Raw genomic sequence first — 18,714 nt, forward strand, 5'->3', positions numbered from 1 at the left:
GATGAGTTGTTCCGGCGTCTCTTTGATGGGAGCAAGCCTTTTCAAGTTTGGGCAGAAGCTGTGGAGGCTAGGGCAGACCAGAAAACTTGACAGTTACTGTTTGGCCTCGCTTGACCTTTCCATACCATTATTCCCGACCTCTCTCCTGTGTTCATGATGTTTCTGATTGACATGTTCTTCAAAAAACCTCTAAGGCCAATTCATACCAAGATTATATTTGGGGTTGTTAACATAAATTAGTGATTCTTGAGAACAGGGACAAAATGGGTTTTAATTTTCCCATAATTTTTTTTTGTTATTTCTCAACCTGATGTATGCAAATATGACAAATAATGTTTTGGAAATGTAAAGATGCTAAGGTACAGGCTCCCAGTAGCAACATTTTTTTTTTAAATTACATTTTTAATCGACCTGACCTAGAACGCTGTCATCACCATCTGACAAAAATAAATAAAAAATAATTTTTAATGACCCTATTAGTGATATTTTTACTCATTTTGCAGACAAATGCTTCTCAAAAAACAAAATAAATATTATTTAAAACAAAAAACAACAAAAAGTCCATCTGACAGAGTTGACACTGCATGATGGAGTTGACACAGAACTGAAGGTGGTGTCAAACTAGTGAGTAAAATGAAAAACTTGGTACATGTGAAGTAATGCAATTTATGTAAAATCCATTAAAATGAATTAATTACACATTTAAGTGAGATTTGACAACAATTTCACTGAAAGAGTCACAAAAACTGATGGAGTTGACATCTGACGGAGTTGACAAAAAGCCACACTATCTCAACTTATATGATGTAATTCTGAAGGAGGCCATATTCTAGTTCATTGGTCCATGAAATCTTTACATTATACCAAAATTAAGCTTTTATTTCACAAAATTTCATAAAAGTTTAGTAAATTGTCAGTTATGGTGTTGACACATCATGGTTGTGACAAAAAACTTAGGAATAAAAAGAAGAAAAAAATTAAGAATAACATAAGCTAAACAGAGCTAACTAGCCCTCTTAGCAAAGGAAGAGAAAGGAAGTGGTCATGGGGTCCTCAGAAGTTCTGGTGCCCCCCAATAATGCCTGATTTTTTTTCACATTCTTTTCATTTCTGATGGTGTTAAAAAAAATAATAAAAAAAATTCTGATGGTGTTGACAAAAACTAGGGACAAATTTCAATGGAGTTGGAAAATATATAAAAAATATTTTAATTCAATTTATTGATACTTTTATAATTATTTATATGAATACTTGTACTTAATTGTCATAATATATAATTTTAGTATTTCTTTAATTGTTTTAAACTATTATAATGTATTGAGTTCTGCTCCTGGACAAGGGACTTTACAGGCATCATCCACCGACTACAATGTTTAAAATAAAAAAATATTCAGCAAATACCTGGAAAATATACATTGTTGTGCTCACATGACCCAGGTTAGTTTAGTCAGATATTTGAAAAAAATATATTTTGTGTATATTTTATTCAAATTTTGTGCTTTATCCATAGGACCTGTTTTGTCCCTATTCTCAAGAATCACTGAAATGCAAAATCCAAATTCAAGTTTCACCTTTTAGACCTCTTCAACCTCTGAAAACTGTTAGTTCATTTTCTTCAACTTTGAATTATATGGTACTTTGTGTTGCTCTGTGGCAAAATATGTTGTGTTTTGGGACCGTAGCTTGACAAAATGCATAAATACTTATGTGTATGGATACTTCTGCATGGAACTGTATGTACTGACTGAATGCAACATTTATGAAAACCTTCACTTTGTTTAGAATGATTATGCATCCTGTAAATCAGGGGTGCCCAAAGTCGGTCCTCGAGGGCCAGCATCCTGCATATTTTTGTTCTCTCCCTGGTTTAACGCACCTGGATCAAATGATGGCTCATTAGAAGCCCTAAGAGAAACATTGACAAGCTGAAAAGGTTGTTACTACCACCAGGGAGAGAACTAAAACGTGCAGGATGCCGGCCCTCGAGGACCCACTTTGGACACCCCTGCTGTAAATGATACTGTCATGTTATGGGGGGTTCTGTCTTTCTGCCAGGGAAACCTCATTGGTCCCAAACAGCCCCTCCTTGGTTATTCATTAGTGAAGACAGTGATGTCTTCTGCCTCAGCATGTTCTCTCCTCCCCTTTATACCCAATACTCAGAGGCCACTCCACCCTTTGCTTAATATTCATACCCGTGTCTATAAAATGCTCATCCTCAGCCTGCGGTGTTGGCTGCTTCTCTAGTTGCGTCTCTGACCTTTGTTTTTTTGTTTACATCTCTGCCCACCTCAGAGAGCTGAGCTGCCAACATGTCCAAGCCTCTGTCCGACCACGACAGGAAGAAACAGATATCAGTGAGGGGTCTTGCCGGCGTCGAGAACGTCACAGATCTGAAGCAGAACTTCAACAGACATCTCCACTTCACGCTGGTGAAGGACAGGAATGTCGCCAACAAAAGGGATTACTACTTTGCTCTCGCCCACACGGTGCGAGACCACTTGGTGGGCAGATGGATCAGAACCCAGCAGCACTACTATGAGAAAGATCCCAAAGTAAGTTACACTCAGTGCAGCACTAAATGTAAGCCAGTATGCTCATATTGCAATTTATAAAAAAATAATTAAATAAAGAGTAGGAGTTCTAAAGAAAAGTCACTTCTCTAACTATTATGGGAAAAAGGGAGTGAAAGATTGTTTTTGTGAGATTAAATTAAAATGCCCACACCTATATTCTAAACAATGATCACAATCATTATATGCAAATATTTTGGATTTTAACGTTTTTAGGTAACACTTTATTTGAAGAGGTGTGCATAAGACTGACATGACACTGTCATAAACATGACATAACACTGTCATGAACATGAAGAAGTCTTTATGAATGTCTATGACAATTGTCATGAAGTGTCAAGTAAATAATGACACTTTTAATGCAAAGTTGCTCTAAAAGTTGCATTAAAAGTCCATTAAAAGTGCCAACTTTGCATGATTTTGTAAATTATGATAATTTAATGCAAAGGAAGCATAGTGCAACTTCATTAAAGGGCATAATTTATTTATTTATTTGACCGTATGGGTAGGCAGTTTATCCTGGTTCCTGGTTTATCATGCTGGTACTAATTCCCCAGCATGATAAAAATACAGAAATTCTGGTGTAGGTTTTGGTTCTGTTGTGCCACCCTCAAAGTCTGCCCATCAATTAATAATAATAATTTAAAAAAAAACATTGTTGAAGTTCTAATTTTCAAAAAGATATTAAGTGCTACAATGATCTGCACTCGGTTTTCTAAATTATTTAAAGCAAAGCCTAAATAGATGAAAAGTTAATCAGTATTGAACAATAAATGCTTTTAAAAAGGTGAGAAATCTTTAGTTGACTCCAATTTCGTGTCCAGTGTCAGAGAAGGTAAAAGTCAAAAGGCAGCTTTGGGACCTGCCTGCACAAAGCAGACTTTGATTACAAACACAGATTGCAGTGGAGTCATACTTACTTTTCTAATTACTGGTCCTGTTTGGGCCATCCCTATAAGACTAATCATGCATAATAAACATTATCCCCTTATCAGCCTTGACTCATACCTAAAATATCACCATATCTTATATTGTATGAAAACATCAATTTGTAACAAAATGTCACAGTATTTGATTAAAATTAACAGTCATGCCATACTTAGGCTGTAACAACTGTGTTAAGTCTAGAACCCCTGAACACACCACCAGCCCTGCTGCTGCTTACCGTCGCATAAAGCAACAAGTATTGCTTGTACTGTACAGTAGTATAACAATGTGAACTGTCTGCTGTAATTTAAAACGCCCAAATGCTGTTTCTTGTGCAGTAAAGATTTTAGTTTTTACCAGCCTGCAATCAGCGATTAACTAATATCTTTTATATAAATATTACATAATTGTATGAACTCTTCCTTTGACCCCAGGATAGTAATACCAAGCACAGTTTTAACATACTGATGCCAGTGTATGTCAGCCATGACATTTAGTCTTCTTTGGGGTAGGGGGTTCTTAGCACTCTGCTGGTATGCCCCCATTGCTTATAGTGTGTTGAAACACTAAACTCACCCATGACCTTCTGTTCCTGTCCCATCTGACCACCAACACGTACTCCTCCTCCTCGCTTAGGTTGTGTGAGTGTGTGAGATCCAAGGACGTCTGAAACCCGCTTGTTGTAATGCAGTTACATTAAAGCTTTATGCCAACAGCCACTCAGTCATTAAAGCAGCAGCTACAGCTGGGAACCTTAGAGGAACCATAAGGCTGTGGTTCACTTGAACAGAACAATAAAACTGCAAGCTGCACCACATTTGCACTTAGAAATGTCAGCCGGAATCGTGTGTAATTACAGGCGGAGGGTTGAGAAGGAGGGAGAAAGTCGGCTCCGTCTCCTCTTACGTTGTGTGATAATATGTTCTTCGGAGGCTCATTAATAAACCTACCGAACAAAGCTGGACAAGGGGAACCCGCTTTTCAACAGCATGTGCTGAGGCAAAGCTTTCAAGAAACATCCTGGTGATTGTATGAAAATGTTTGCTCAGAGGTCCGTGGGCTACAACAGCACAATCAGAAGCAGAGTGGCATGTTGGGGTTGAGCTCTGAACCGAAAGGTCAAAGGTGGATAACATGCTGGTCTAACTGGAAAGCATAGAGAGGAAGATCATCCATGGTAAAATCCATTCTCCGTGATCCATTCTCTTAATACTGATTGCATTCTTGGAGAAAACAGGGTCGATCAGTAGAGTAAAAGAATTAAAACCAGATAGGAACGTGTAGTTACATATAATTTAATGAATTCTCAGCGCTACTCTAAATGGAGCCCATGTCATTTCCCCTCACCGTCGTTTTTAAACATCTATCTGTACCGTCTCTGTCTACCAGGTCTTGAACTCCACAATTAAAGGTTATCAGGTTCTGGCTGACCTTTACGACGACCTCTACAGGAGCTATTTTTTACCGGGCCCAAAATGTTGGATGTTATGTAATACCCAAAGCAATCTGTTCCCCTAGTCCCCCCCCGCCCCTCTCTCCCCTCCCTGGTCCTCTTCCTTCCCTCCTCTGCCTGTGTGTGCCCTTCCATGTCAGAGGAAAGAGGGGGAAAAAACAACAACATCTAAATGGCAAAGGCTAAACACTGTCTCAGGTGGCACATTTATAAGCTCTCCCAACCATGAAACTAAATCATGAAACCTGAAGTTTTTTTTTTCTTTTGGTGTTGTTTTTTAAGAAAGGTGTGGGCGTTATTTTGACATTTGGCATATGATTTCACAGGTTTATAGTTTCAGTGCCAAATACAGGGACTCTTAAAAGGGTGCAAACCCCAGTTCAAAAGTGAGAGGTAAGAAAATTAGACTTTGATAAAGGATTTAAAAAAAAAAGCTTTTCCCACAAATAACGTCAGTGACTTAGATTCTGCACAGTTAAACTGAAGACAACTTTATTAGAGTAAATCTATAAAAATAAAGAGCAGCAATATCATGGCTTTATTAGTATGCACATCCTTGAGCTAATGTTTTGTTTGAGCTCCTTTTAAATCAGATTCAGAATTGAGTTCAAAGCTGTAATATTTCAAGGATCTTTGGGTTAACCTGAAATAAAGATAAGCTGCTCAAGTAAGATTTTCTTGATGTTATTCTTTCCCATTATTACAGTGCAGAAAATGGTAAAAAGGAAAACATATATATATATATATATATATGCATCATTTAGCATTTTTCATATGCCAACAGTGTAGAAAGTTATCTATGGATCAAGAGGAATATCATAGAACCTGAACCTTTTCAGCAACTGCTTAAAAGGATGAGACTGCAGTGGTCAGGGAGGCAGTCAAGGGTCAGAGAGCAACACTGAAGGAGAATTTCAAGCATGAACTAGTTGTATTCTACATATGACAGCAATGTTCTGCATTCTCCATGTGTGTAGACTGATAAGTGGGGTATTAAAATAATATTATTCCTTCAAAGAAACCATCCAGGCCTGGCTAAAATCTCCTAAACCACAGGTTTTTAGGTTCAGGCCTCGATGTCCGGTGCCCTGCAGGTTTTAGATGTGTTCACGGTCCAACACAGTTGAACGGCTGAATCCCCTCCTCCATGCAGTCGAGTTCACCAGAGTCCTACTAATGATCTCATTACCTGACTGAGGTGTGTTAAAGCAGAAACACATGAAAAACTTGCAGGACACTGGGCCCCGAGGCCTGGATTTGAAGATCCCTGTTAAAACCTTCTAGGAGAATGTGTTAAGGCCTGATGAATTCAAGCATCACTGAGAGTTCAAGCATGCATAAGTCGTTCAACCCGCCAGTCGGTATCTTTTGTAAAAATATGCTTGTTACATATTTGGTCAAACTGTCACTATAACATGAAACGGATAATCTGGGAAAAACAACAAGCTCCTCTGCTTCCTCCTTGTGGTCCTACTACCATCAATATACCAATGAATCAGAAACAACCCATCAGAGCCAGGAGGAAGTTCTCAGCACTGTTAATCATGCTAGTGTATGTACCGGTTACTGCAGCTGTGCTAATCGCGGAGAAACAACTTACTGTTTCAGAAAAAAATATCTTCCGCCGTCATCGCGGCCATGCTAACTAGCCTGTGCATTCAGAGGAGGGAAAAGAAGGACAGGAGCTGTAGCTCAACAGAGATCGAGGAGGAGGGCGTAAGCAGTGCGCACACGAGCATGATTGACAGGGATAAAACCTTCCTCCAGTCTCTGATTGGTTGTTTCTAACCGAGTGGTGTATTTCTGCCGATGGCAGTAGGAACACAGGGAGAAGCTCAATTTTTCACATTATCTGTCTGGTGTTACACTATCAGGACATAGTAGCGGCTGTAATAAATATGCAACTTCTTTTTGCGTAAACGTCACATACTGCAGCTTTAATGAGAGGAAATATTTTTTTTTGTTTGTTTTTACCAAGGATTGCAATTGCGCAGAGAACTTTGTCAAATTAGACTGGAAAAATGTTACTAATTTGAGATATAAACCAAATAGTGACATTTGACCTTAAGTTGCCCTAGTAAAATATCAAGTCAAATATTAAGTTGTGCACACATATTTAATCAGTCAACTGCACCAATTTTTTTATTGATCCATTTTTCTTTTGAAATTACACGGTGAATTCTATTGATGGAGAATACGTTGAAACAATGCTAGATTTTCTTCTCCTCGTTTGCTTTTGCATATAGACCTGGCTTTTTAACAAGAATGCGTGTAGAACCACCACTACCATCCATCCAGCTGGGAGGTTTCACTGTTATAACGGTGGCACAGATGAAACCTCTTAACGCCTTTTTATTCATTTGTTCGGTTTATTGAAGGTGACAGGATTTCGTCTTTCTTTGTGTCCAATCCGCAGCGTGTGTACTACATCTCTCTGGAGTTCTACATGGGCCGCACGCTCCAAAACACCATGGTGAACCTCGCGCTGGAGAACGCCTGTGATGAGGCCATGTACCAGGTGAGACAAAGCAGCTTAATTTAATCCTCTTATGAGAGTGAAATTCTGTTTCCAAAGAGTGCATAAAGAAGCAGCTTCCGCCAAATTCCCTCTTCTTCTGTCCATTCTATGTAGTTGGGTTTGGACATGGAGGAGTTGGAGGACATGGAGGAAGATGCTGGTTTGGGTAACGGCGGCCTGGGTCGTCTTGCTGGTACGTCTTTTATTTTGTTGCACTTTGCATGAGATGAAAATGACCACTCTTGTTTTCCATGGATACATTCTTACATGCTTTTGTTTGTTTAGCCTGTTTCCTGGACTCAATGGCTTCATTGGGCCTGGCTGCATATGGCTACGGCATTCGCTATGAATTTGGCATCTTTAACCAAAGAATCGTCAATGGATGGCAGGTATAGAGAAAAAAAGAGTGAATGTTAATACAGTGTTTTGCAAATATATTGTGCTCATTCCTCTTAACCCAGCCCTGGGGGAAATGTGGAAGAATCTGTTAACAGGACAATTCATAGTCATGGCGTCCATCATGCTCTTTATACTGATTCACAAAATTGCTGAAAGAAAGCTAGAAAAATATGGAATTTGGCACCAACCATCCACACAACATGTTTAAGAAAAGGTTGCAAATGAGATGAAAATGTGACTTTAAACAGTTTTGCAGCTCACCCTGTACCTTGTCATTAATAAAACATGGTACTGTTTAACTGTGGGTATAATATTCATGTCTAATTTCTTGCTACTGTATCTCATACAATCGTAATAAAAACATATGCAAAACCTTAGTGTTGAAACATTGGATGATATCAAAAGTTCAAGGAGTAGGAATAATTTTACAAGGCACTGCAATTAGTAGTAATTCTTTATTCATTTGTTCTTTAACCATAAATCGCATGGAAGATAAATTTTTGTCTGTGATCTTACTGGTGCATTTGTCCTGTCTGTCACTTCTCAGGTGGAGGAGGCTGATGACTGGCTGCGCTATGGCAACCCCTGGGAGAAGGCTCGACCGGAGTACATGCGTCCGGTTCACTTCTATGGCAGAACTGAGCATCAGCCCGACGGTGTGAAATGGGTGGACACCCAGGTGAAAATATAATCTGAAGTAACAAAGATTAAATCTTGTTCAGATGGGACCCTACTGACATACAATTCAATTCTGTCCTTTCATGCACCGACAGGTTGTGCTGGCTCTGCCATATGACACGCCGGTACCCGGCTACAGAAACAACATTGTGAACACCATGAGGCTCTGGTCTGCGAAGGCTCCTTGCGAGTTTAACCTCAAAGACTGTACGTGTCTGACTTTAGTGACACTTTTTAATACATTCTCTAATTCCAGGCCTCGCTTAAACCAATAAGTTTGTGTTTTATTTTCTCTTCATAGTCAATGTTGGTGGCTACATTCAGGCTGTTTTGGACAGGAACTTGGCTGAGAACATCTCCCGTGTGCTTTACCCCAATGATAATGTAAGAAAAACTATATTACCTTCTAATCCACAAGAACTGGAGCCACTGGCCCAACATTTAGGATATGCTGTGTGTTTTTCTAACACATTTGTAAATATGAACATTTAATACCAATTTCGTCTAGATGTTAAGCAAATAAACAATAAAGCCTGAAGAAAATCATTTTAAAACCTTTTTGTAAAATGTAAAATGAAATTTCTGATGAGGAAAAAGCTAGAAAATTCTATTTTTCTTGCCCACTTAAAATGGTGAGAAATAAAGATCTTAAAGGAAGTTATTGCTGTTTAAACCCCAGACATTAAGTCTGTTGTGGTTGTTGAAGAGGGAGGGAAACCTGAACAGCTGCCTCAAGCCTTCAAAAAGAAGATTGTAAAACCTTTTGTGTCTGGTAAAGGATTTTAGAAAGTCTCTAAAGAGTCTGAAATTACTCATTGCACTGGACTGAAAGTGGTCCACACAACGCTAACTTTCAACAGCAAACATGCCAAGGTCTGGCCCTCCTAGAAAGCTCGTCCAGTCGACTGCAAAATTCTGAAAGTCTCCAAAAACCTTTTCTCACCGAACCTACAAAAGACCCTTATTAATATTTAAGTGCATGTCTGTACAGCGAGAAAGAGACTGCACAAGTTTAAATTTCAAGGCAGGTTTGCGAGGAGGTTCTGCTCCCAAAGAACAAAAACGAAAACTGAAGATGAAGGCCAGATTGAAGTTTGCCGCAGAAAATGTAAAGAAAATGTTTCTACAGATGAGTCTGCATAAAACGTCACCTCACCACGTGGCAAGCATGGATAAAGTGATGACTCCCTGAAAGCTGAGTTTCAGAAAGAGCAGGAGTTTTTAAAGAAACAGAGGCCCAATTTCAAGGTGTTAAATTACAAAGTCAAATATCTTTTAAGTCATATTTGAAATATACAACATTTTTATAAGAATTGGAGGTAACATAGTTACTTGATTGTGCTATAAAATGCTTGTAAAATATATAATACTGTCCCTTTAATTAATAACATAATTATTTTGGTGTTTGTTTACATGGAATCAAATCATGGAAAAAAGGTTAGTCTTCTGATTTTTCACTGCACAGTATATTTGGTGAGAGGATAAGAAAGTGTGGCTGTTGTGTGATTAACCCAGAGACTGGAGCCGCCTGACATGACAATGAATGTGTTTTGTCTTCAGTTCAATCACAGTCCCCTGTCCAAGGAGTCTTCTGGTGTCTTTTAGACCTGACTTAAGGCCTGACCTGTGCTTTCTGAAACCCCAAGAATAAGAATTTACGCCAGGAGACAGACGTCTGGTTTGAGCTATAAGTCAGGAAGAGCTTAGTAATTTATGTCTGTGCAAGTGAGAGCAGACGTTGGGATGGTCAGCCACTGCAGCTGTGAAATCACAAATGTCTGGTGAACTGAAACGGAGCTTTTTGCATATAAATATACTTTTTCGGATTAAGATGTAACAATATTTGTTCATATATATTATCAGGGCGTCTTTTTAGTCTGAAAATACCTGTCAGTGGTTGAAAACCAATTGAAACTGAGGCAGAGGTTCACCTGCCATCAGAACAACGGTAGACATTCGGACAAAGCTACAGTGAAAAGGTTTATATCAAATCTGACTGAGCTTGAGGTATTTTGAAAGCAAGTGTGGCTAAAAAAAGTCTGTGTGTGGATGTGCAAAACTAGAAGATACACACATCAAAAGATATGCAGCTTTTACCGTGACAACATCTGGTTCTACAAAGTATTTGTTTGATGGGTGAGATGTGTGGGTATGTGTGTGTGCATACGGGGAAGGATGGAGGTTATAAATGTATGCCACACTTTTTTATTTTTAATGTAAACAGAACATTGACGGCTTTTAATACATCAAAGCTTATGGTCATGAAATATTGTTTGTGACTCAAGGAACACTATTCCAGACACAAGCTGCTGATATCAGCTTTCTTTGTTTAGCCTGGCTGTGTGGCAACATTCATTGACGCTCAGAAACTGAGTGAGCTACTACTTTATTTAGAGCAGAGGTACTGCTCTTCTGCATTGAAAGGAGTCAGCAGAGATATTTATGGATATCTGCTCTGGAACGGTTTTTTTGCTGTATATTCACTATATATTCCTTATGACCTGGGACTGTATTGAGACTCACTAGAATGGTGTAGAGGAGAAGGATGTCTGGGTGTGGATGAATGGATGTGAAACCACTTACTGAACTGTAAAAAAAAAAAAAAAACACACACTAATGTAGATCTACAAGAGATAATAGCACAACAGCTGCAACAAACCTGTACGAATACCTACTTTCTTTTGAATCAAGGCCTTGATTATTATTATATAAAAAACATGTTTTGAATGAAAGTACCAATTTAATGAATACAAATAACTGTGAAATTTGACTTCAGAACAAAACGGTGTCTTTGTGTCCAGTTCTTTGAAGGGAAGGAGCTCCGTCTGAAGCAGGAATACTTTGTGGTGTCTGCCACCCTGCAAGACATCGTCCGCCGCTTCAAGGTCTCAAAGTTTGGCTCCAGGGAGGTCACTCGCACAGACTTCAGCAAACTGCCTGACAAGGTACAGTGGGAAAACTTTGACAAAGTCGCTTCTGTCAAATGTCTGCATGAAAGACTTTCTATCAGTGTGTTGAGCAGGTATTGTGTGTATTAAGTATTAGTTGGCATGAACAGCACCTACAATGGTTTTTATGTTTGTTAATGGCACTCTGTGCATGTTCTACACTGACCAGATGTTCTTCACATGCAGGTTGCAATCCAGCTAAATGACACCCACCCTGCGATGGCTATTCCGGAGCTGATGAGGGTTCTCGTTGATAGTGAAAAACTCAATTGGGAAACGGTAAATGTCCCGTTTTCTTTATTTTCCTAAAGCTCTTCGCTGGTACCAGGCACAAGTGTATCTTAACAAAGTAGTAAATCAATGAAAAGGTAAATTATTCAATTCATAAGACTTGAAATAATAGATTACGAACAGAGTGATGTGTGTCTGTTTGTGTTGGTAACGGCTTACAAAGAGGGTGAGACACAAACGTTTATTGCTAAAGAAGGTGGGCCTGTCAATGAAAAATTGAGTGAAAGGAAAACTGTGGCAAAGAAGTGCATAAACTACAGGGATTATTGTAACTATGACAAAGAATGGGAAAGTCTAAATCTCATTAAAGAATTTGAAGGAGATTTACAAGATGTGAATTGAGGCTGGAATTAGTTCCTTGTGGTGTGCATAATTTGAAATTACTTTGGATGTGTTTTTTCTGGATGTGTTTTTTGTGCTAAAAATGCTTTTTTTTAAATTAGTTCTATGTAATATTTTAAAAAAATCTATTAAGCAGAATTTTGGGTTTTTACTTACTTTGAATCTTAATAATTAAAAAAGCAGGAAAACATGTTTGAAACACATCACTTTGTGAAACTCATATTAATCTAAAATATGAGTTTCACTCTTTAAATTGAATTACTAAAACAACATATAATTTTCACTACATTGTAAATGATTGGGAAAACCCCTGTATCATCATATCATTCAAGAAACTGTATGCTTTTATTGATATTAGACAAAAACAAAGATGTTTAACTATTGTTTCCTGTGGCTGATGTTCAGGCCTGGGACATTTGCGTTAGGACCTGTGCCTACACCAACCACACTGTCCTTCCTGAAGCTCTGGAGCGCTGGCCTGTAGACCTGTTTTCCCATCTGCTGCCCCGTCACCTGGAAATCATCTATGAGATCAACCGACGCCACCTGGAGGTTGGTGCTGCAAACTGCAACAGCTGTACAGACAGCAATGTGTTGCATCCAAACCTTATTTCAGTGTATGGTGAAATAAGAATATTGCTTAATCTTTACAGGGTATACTCAGCATAGTTGAAAATAAAATTGTGAAGAAATCAAATTATATCTAATCTCCTACATTAAGAATAAACAATAACAAGATTAGAAAACAGTTACATGAGAATTTATTTAACACACAATGTGCAGCGGCGACTTTCTGTGCCAGAAAGGTTGTTTTAAAGATGAATATCTTCTAGAATGTAAAAGCCCAAAAAGCAAAAAATAAATAAATAAATGTATCTTGAGTTTTATTTTCAACACCTGTCAGAAAAAACTCCCACATCTCTTCTGAAACAAGACAAAAATATGAAGTGGTGGGTAGAGCTGCGCGATAAAAAAAAGAGAAAGCTTTCATGTGAAAGCTTTCATCTACTCTCACACTGATAGAAATGGTCATGATGCTGCTAGCTTGTATTTTAAATGTATGGCGTGACCTTTTGTGTACAGACAAAGACCAGCTTTGATGTAACAAGCAAAAGATGTGTTTTTAATTCTTTCTAATATCAGGAATTCCTTTTGATTTTGCAGAAAGTTGCAGCCGCGTTTCCAGGAGATGTTGATCGTCTTCGTCGGATGTCGCTGATTGAGGAAGGAGGGCAGAAGAGGATCAACATGGCCCATTTGTGCATAGTTGGTTCTCACGCTGTCAATGGTGTGGCCAGAATCCACTCTGACATCCTAAAAGCTACAATGTAAGTAGCCAAAAACTTTTTTTTTTAAACCAGTAATTAAATTACAACTACAGTCCCTTGAAAAACCATATGTCTCTGTTTTACTTACTTTCTCATTTAATCATATCAGAGCAAACAACAATGTTTTATGTTTTGGGATTTTTTGTGACAAGTAGTAGTAGATGGAAAAAGACACAAGCAGGGTGGGCAGCTCTGTTTATCTTCATTTACCTTCTCACTTCGCTCACATTATCTCCACATGAAACATGGTGGTGGCAGGTGTTTAGGTTTGATGCGATCAATAGAGTTAAATATGGGACAATATTTTAAGATTGCATTTAAGGAAGCAAAACACTTCAGATTAGGATCAGTTTTAATCACTACCAAGAAAAAGAACCAATCGTACTGCTGAGATACAACAGAATGGTTAAAAAAATATATAAAAAATCCACTAAACAGACTGTCTGATCTGACAAATCTGAGCTGTTTTGCAAATAATGAGAGAGAACCTTCCAGGTGTCCTGAATGCTTTATTAGGGACTTCTACTGTAAATAATATGACTACATAATGAATGTCAAGCATCTGTGTGCAGATGTAGCTAAAGTTTTCTTTTCCCGCCAGCTTTAAGGATTTCTATGAAATGGAGCCACACAAGTTCCAAAACAAGACCAATGGCATCACCCCTCGCCGCTGGCTGGTCATGTGCAACCCCGGGCTGGCAGAGATCATTGCTGAGGTCAGCTGCGCTCAGATGGCATAAACAAAGCCACGCTAATATTTAGGTCATCAGGCAGAGTGAACCACTTGACAGTATGGGCTGACTTGGTGTCGTTTTGTTGCTCATCAGAGGATTGGGGAGGACTTCATTCGCGATCTGGACCAGCTGCAGCGTCTCCGGGATTTCGTGGATGATGAGGCATTTATTCGGGATGTTGCCAAAGTGAAACAGGTGAAAAGTGGACTGTTTAGCCGTATGTGCTTGAGTTTGTGATTCATCAGCTGTTTACTAGCCCAGCAAAAATAAAATTTAAAAAGCAAATACTTCTCTCACCTTAGTAGCAACATTCCTTGGGGCTCACAGTGGTTTAATTAGCAGCACAAAAATAGAGCACACTGCTGATCTTGGTATCTTTTTCAGCAGCTATGTGAAAGAAAATAGGTTGCTACAAGATTTCACATATTGTTTGTTTTCACCTTTCAAGTTCACACAGTGCTTTCAACATTGGCTTAAATTTAATTACAGTGCCTTGATAATGTTACCATATACTCTGACCATTTGCATATTTTGTCCCAACGTTTTGTTGATTTCACTAATATGTATCTGATAAATGTGCTATTGGTTTCTTTTCAGTGTTTTTGACTCAATACTTTGTGTATCCTCCTTCTGATACAGTTACAGCTGCTGACCTTGAGGAATCTCTCTCCTGGGTTTTCACCGCAAATTAGCTCAATCTCAGTCAGATTAGATGGAAAGCGTGTTTGAACATCAATGTTCAATTCTTGCCACAGACTATCAGGTAGATTTTGGTCTGGACTTTGAATAGTCTAACTTCAGAATATACGTCGGTCCAAACCGTTCCATTGCAGTAGCTCTGGCTGCAGGTTTAGAGTCATTGTTCTGCTTTCTCACATCGCTTTTTTTCCCCCCAGGATTGATTTGTATTTACCTTCGTCCATCTTTCTATCAACTGTGGTCAGCTTCCCTATCCTGAAGGTCACAGCAATAATGGATGTCTTCTCTCTTCTGTCAAAGATGTTTGTGGGGTGCACAATGAATTGATGTCATGTTGCTCCTGCAGTATTACCACGGGTTTTTTAGTTGGTTGATCACATAAAATCCCAATAAAAGTATTTAAAGCTTGCGGTTGGATTATGACACCATATAAAAAATGTTTGCATAGTCACAGGCTGTTAGCACCAAAATCATGTCCTTCACACGTAGAAACAGCTACTGGCTTTTCAAGTACAAGCATAATTCCCAGGCATTCCCAAGCTCCATCTGGATATCGCTCCTCTATACATCACAGGCGTGTCCCAGTTTCATTACTTCTAAATCTCTGTGTAATTAAAAAGCAATTATAATGAATACATCCTTGGCCCCCAGCCCACCCAGCCTGTGACAGCCAGCAATCAGCGTAGAGAGGTGACATGACATTTTATGAGTTTTCATTGGCATTTTTCCCGCGTTTGCGTTTCGCGTATTGTTTGTCTCCGGTAATTGCTTTAACCGCATTTGCATAATGAATCTGTTTACAGTGGCAGAAGCTGAAGTACATTTTTTTTTCTCTATAAACAAAAACAAATGCTTTGATCCTGTAGGAGAACAAGCTGAAGTTCGCTGTGCACTTGGAGGAGCACTACAAGGTGAAGATCAATCCCAACTCCATGTTTGACGTCCAAGTCAAGAGAATCCACGAATACAAGAGGCAGCTGCTCAACTGTCTCCACATCATCACTTACTACAACCGTAAGTCCTCGTTTAGCTGCCTCTGGCTCTACATCTACTTTATTGTGTAAAACCTTCCACTGTTGAGGCCCTTTAGCTCTTTGTATTTTTTTCTGTAACAACTTCTGAGATTTCTGGCGTCTATTATCAGTCATCCAGGACATAAAACATACAAGGTGCTTAAATAGAAGGACACGTGAATTTGTCTTTTGTTTTTTGGAGTCCTTCTAGCTCTCATTCAAAAGGATCCTTCATTTCTGTATTTGTGTTGGGGCTACAGTTGACTGCCAGCTACTTGTGGTTCAGTATTCATGGATTTTTCAATGGAAAATAACTCCAAATTACTCACAGATTTTTTTTAATTAGGTATATCTAAACGATTCTGAAGAGAGTGAAAACTGTTTTTATATTTATAATTACTTTATACATTAATCTTCTCAATAGAGTTAGGATACCCTTTAAACGTTTTTACTGTGTTGGACAGCTGTAGTTTTTAATAGTCAAGATTTAGATGGTTCCTTCCAGCTCATTCTTTCAGTTTACAACCTTATTTACAAAGTAAATTCAGTTTTTTTTTGTTTTTTTTTAGTTTTAGGTTGTGAAGTTAATTTTGTTGCTACTCCTACCAGGCATTAAGAGAGAACCAAACAAGCAGTGGACTCCAAGGACAGTCATGATTGGAGGAAAGGTTTGTATAAAAATAAAAATAAATACACTTTGACAAGATATGTCACCAGATCTTTAACTGAACTCAACTCGCAGGCCGCTCCTGGATACCACACAGCCAAGATGATCATTCGTCTGATCACAGCAATTGGCGAGGTCATCAACCACGATCCTGTGGTTGGAGATCGCCTGAAGGTAATCTTTTTGGAGAACTACAGAGTCACACTGGCAGAGAAAGGTAAGAACCCACTGTACGCTGAGAGTAAAACACTAATTTGAAGCGCTTACTGCAGAGATCCGCATCCTTCTTTTGCCATCTTGCAGCTATCCCAGCATCAGACTTGTCAGAGCAGATCTCCACAGCCGGCACTGAGGCCTCCGGCACCGGCAACATGAAGTTCATGCTTAACGGAGCCCTGACCATTGGCACCATGGATGGAGCTAACGTTGAGATGGCAGAGGAAGCTGGGGAAGACAATCTTTTCATCTTTGGCATGAGAGTAGATGACGTCGATGCACTCGACAAGAAAGGGTAAGGAGTGAACCACACCTTCCGTCTTTCATGTGCAATCAAGAGGAGAGGAAAATCTTTTACTGGCTCTGAAAGATGTAAGAATTCCTTATAGGAAGACTTAGACGGAGTACAGAGAGGTTTATCCTTTTCTTTCTATTCGTGCCATCGGAGTATCATTATCAGATCCATTTGGGGAAATACCTCCGAGAGAGGCCAACTGTCAAGACCTTTTAAAATCACCGCAGTGAGCTCCACACGCTCTGACAGTCCAGCTGCTCTGAGCTGTTCCACTGGTTTTAATAATAATCTTTTCCTTTTCCTTTGCTCAAACACTCGCATAATGAGGGTTTTGTACATTAAAAGGTGGGTCTGTAGAGAACACGGAGCGGTTTTGTAGCTGCGCCGATGAAAGAGCTTGTTACCACAGAGATAAGCTTGCGCTTTAGTCAATGTTTTTCATTTTTATTTTCCATCCTGCTTAGATACCATGCTGAGGAGTATTACAACCGGCTGCCTGAGCTGAAACAGGCCATTGACCAGATCGCCGGTGGCTTCTTCAGCCCAAAGCAGCCAGACCTGTTTAAGGAAATCGTCAACATGCTGATGCATCACGACAGGTACAAGCAACCTAGCATTTGTGTACATTTTCATATATAGGAACATTATTGACAAACAGGCCTCCTGGTTGTGCAGATGGTAGAGCACACTGGATCGGGCCTTGATGAATTTCTATTGCATGCCAGGTCTGACTAGTCTAAGCATTTTAAAGAAAAAATTGAAATAAAAGTTTTCATTGAATCTAGGAATTTGGAATCAGACATCAAGATGTCAGATCTCTGATCTCTATAACCTTACCTTTGTATTGTCTGTGTTTTATTCGTTAAGTTTTTCATGTTTTCTTCTCAGGTTCAAGGTCTTTGCTGACTATGAAGACTACATTAAATGCCAGGAGAAAGTCAATGCTTTGTACAAGGTATAAATTATAAAGAAATCACTATTTCTAACTGTCTAGCTTAGGGTTAGTCCTGTTAGTGCACAGTTAGTGTAGTCTTAATAGAGGGAAACAAAAGTGACTGCTTCTATTGCCTACATGTTATTTTCATTTTATAACAGAACCCTAAGGAATGGACCAAGAAGGTGATCTACAACATTGCTGGATGTGGCAAGTTCTCCAGTGACCGCACCATTGCCCAGTATGCGCGTGAGATCTGGGGCATGGAGCCCACGCTTGAGAAACTGCCTGCCCCTGATGATAAGCAATAAACTCTCCTTATGACAGCCAACACACACACAGTTTCTCACCCAGGCTCTGACACCTGCTGAACCGGTATTGTTGGCTCTAATGTCAGGCAAGAAGCCCCCACAAGCTCGTATCCACAGCACATTCAAACCTCAGAAAGTTAACATTTCTCCTTACCTCCATTATTGCTTATCCAGGTTACATGCTGGCGAAGGAAAACTGTTGCAGTTTCTTTGGAGATGTAGGAGTTGATATGTATCTGATGTAAAGTGGACTGAAAGAGCTTTGTGGTGGGCTTTGTACATTTTTTTGGTGATTTTTTTAAAATTATTATTAAAACATTTCTGTTACATATCCATTCAGATTCATTCTAAATAAAATTTGTTTTAACAACTTCCCTTTCTGAGACTT

The 18,714-nt window shown here is 39.1% G+C and overlaps 1 protein-coding gene across 1 annotated transcript; it reads left to right on the forward strand.

The window, feature by feature from the left end:
- Positions 1–2,220: 2,220 nt before the first annotated feature.
- On the forward strand, positions 2,221–18,696 carry pygma (phosphorylase, glycogen, muscle A). The gene is made up of 20 exons (XM_008427071.3): positions 2,221–2,555; positions 7,370–7,471; positions 7,586–7,664; positions 7,757–7,860; positions 8,418–8,549; positions 8,644–8,755; positions 8,850–8,932; positions 11,350–11,493; positions 11,683–11,775; positions 12,535–12,681; positions 13,294–13,457; positions 14,059–14,173; positions 14,285–14,386; positions 15,757–15,904; positions 16,513–16,571; positions 16,646–16,787; positions 16,874–17,081; positions 17,546–17,680; positions 17,970–18,036; positions 18,177–18,696. The coding sequence occupies exons 1-20, from the start codon at positions 2,313–2,315 to the stop codon at positions 18,324–18,326; spliced, it is 2,529 nt and encodes an 842-aa protein (XP_008425293.1). The 5' UTR covers positions 2,221–2,312; the 3' UTR covers positions 18,327–18,696.
- Positions 18,697–18,714: the final 18 nt, after the last annotated feature.

Source organism: Poecilia reticulata, chromosome 14, assembly GCF_904066995.2.
Source record: "Poecilia reticulata chromosome 14, P_reticulata-male-v2, whole genome shotgun sequence".
NCBI classification, from domain to species: Eukaryota; Metazoa; Chordata; class Actinopteri; order Cyprinodontiformes; family Poeciliidae; genus Poecilia; species Poecilia reticulata.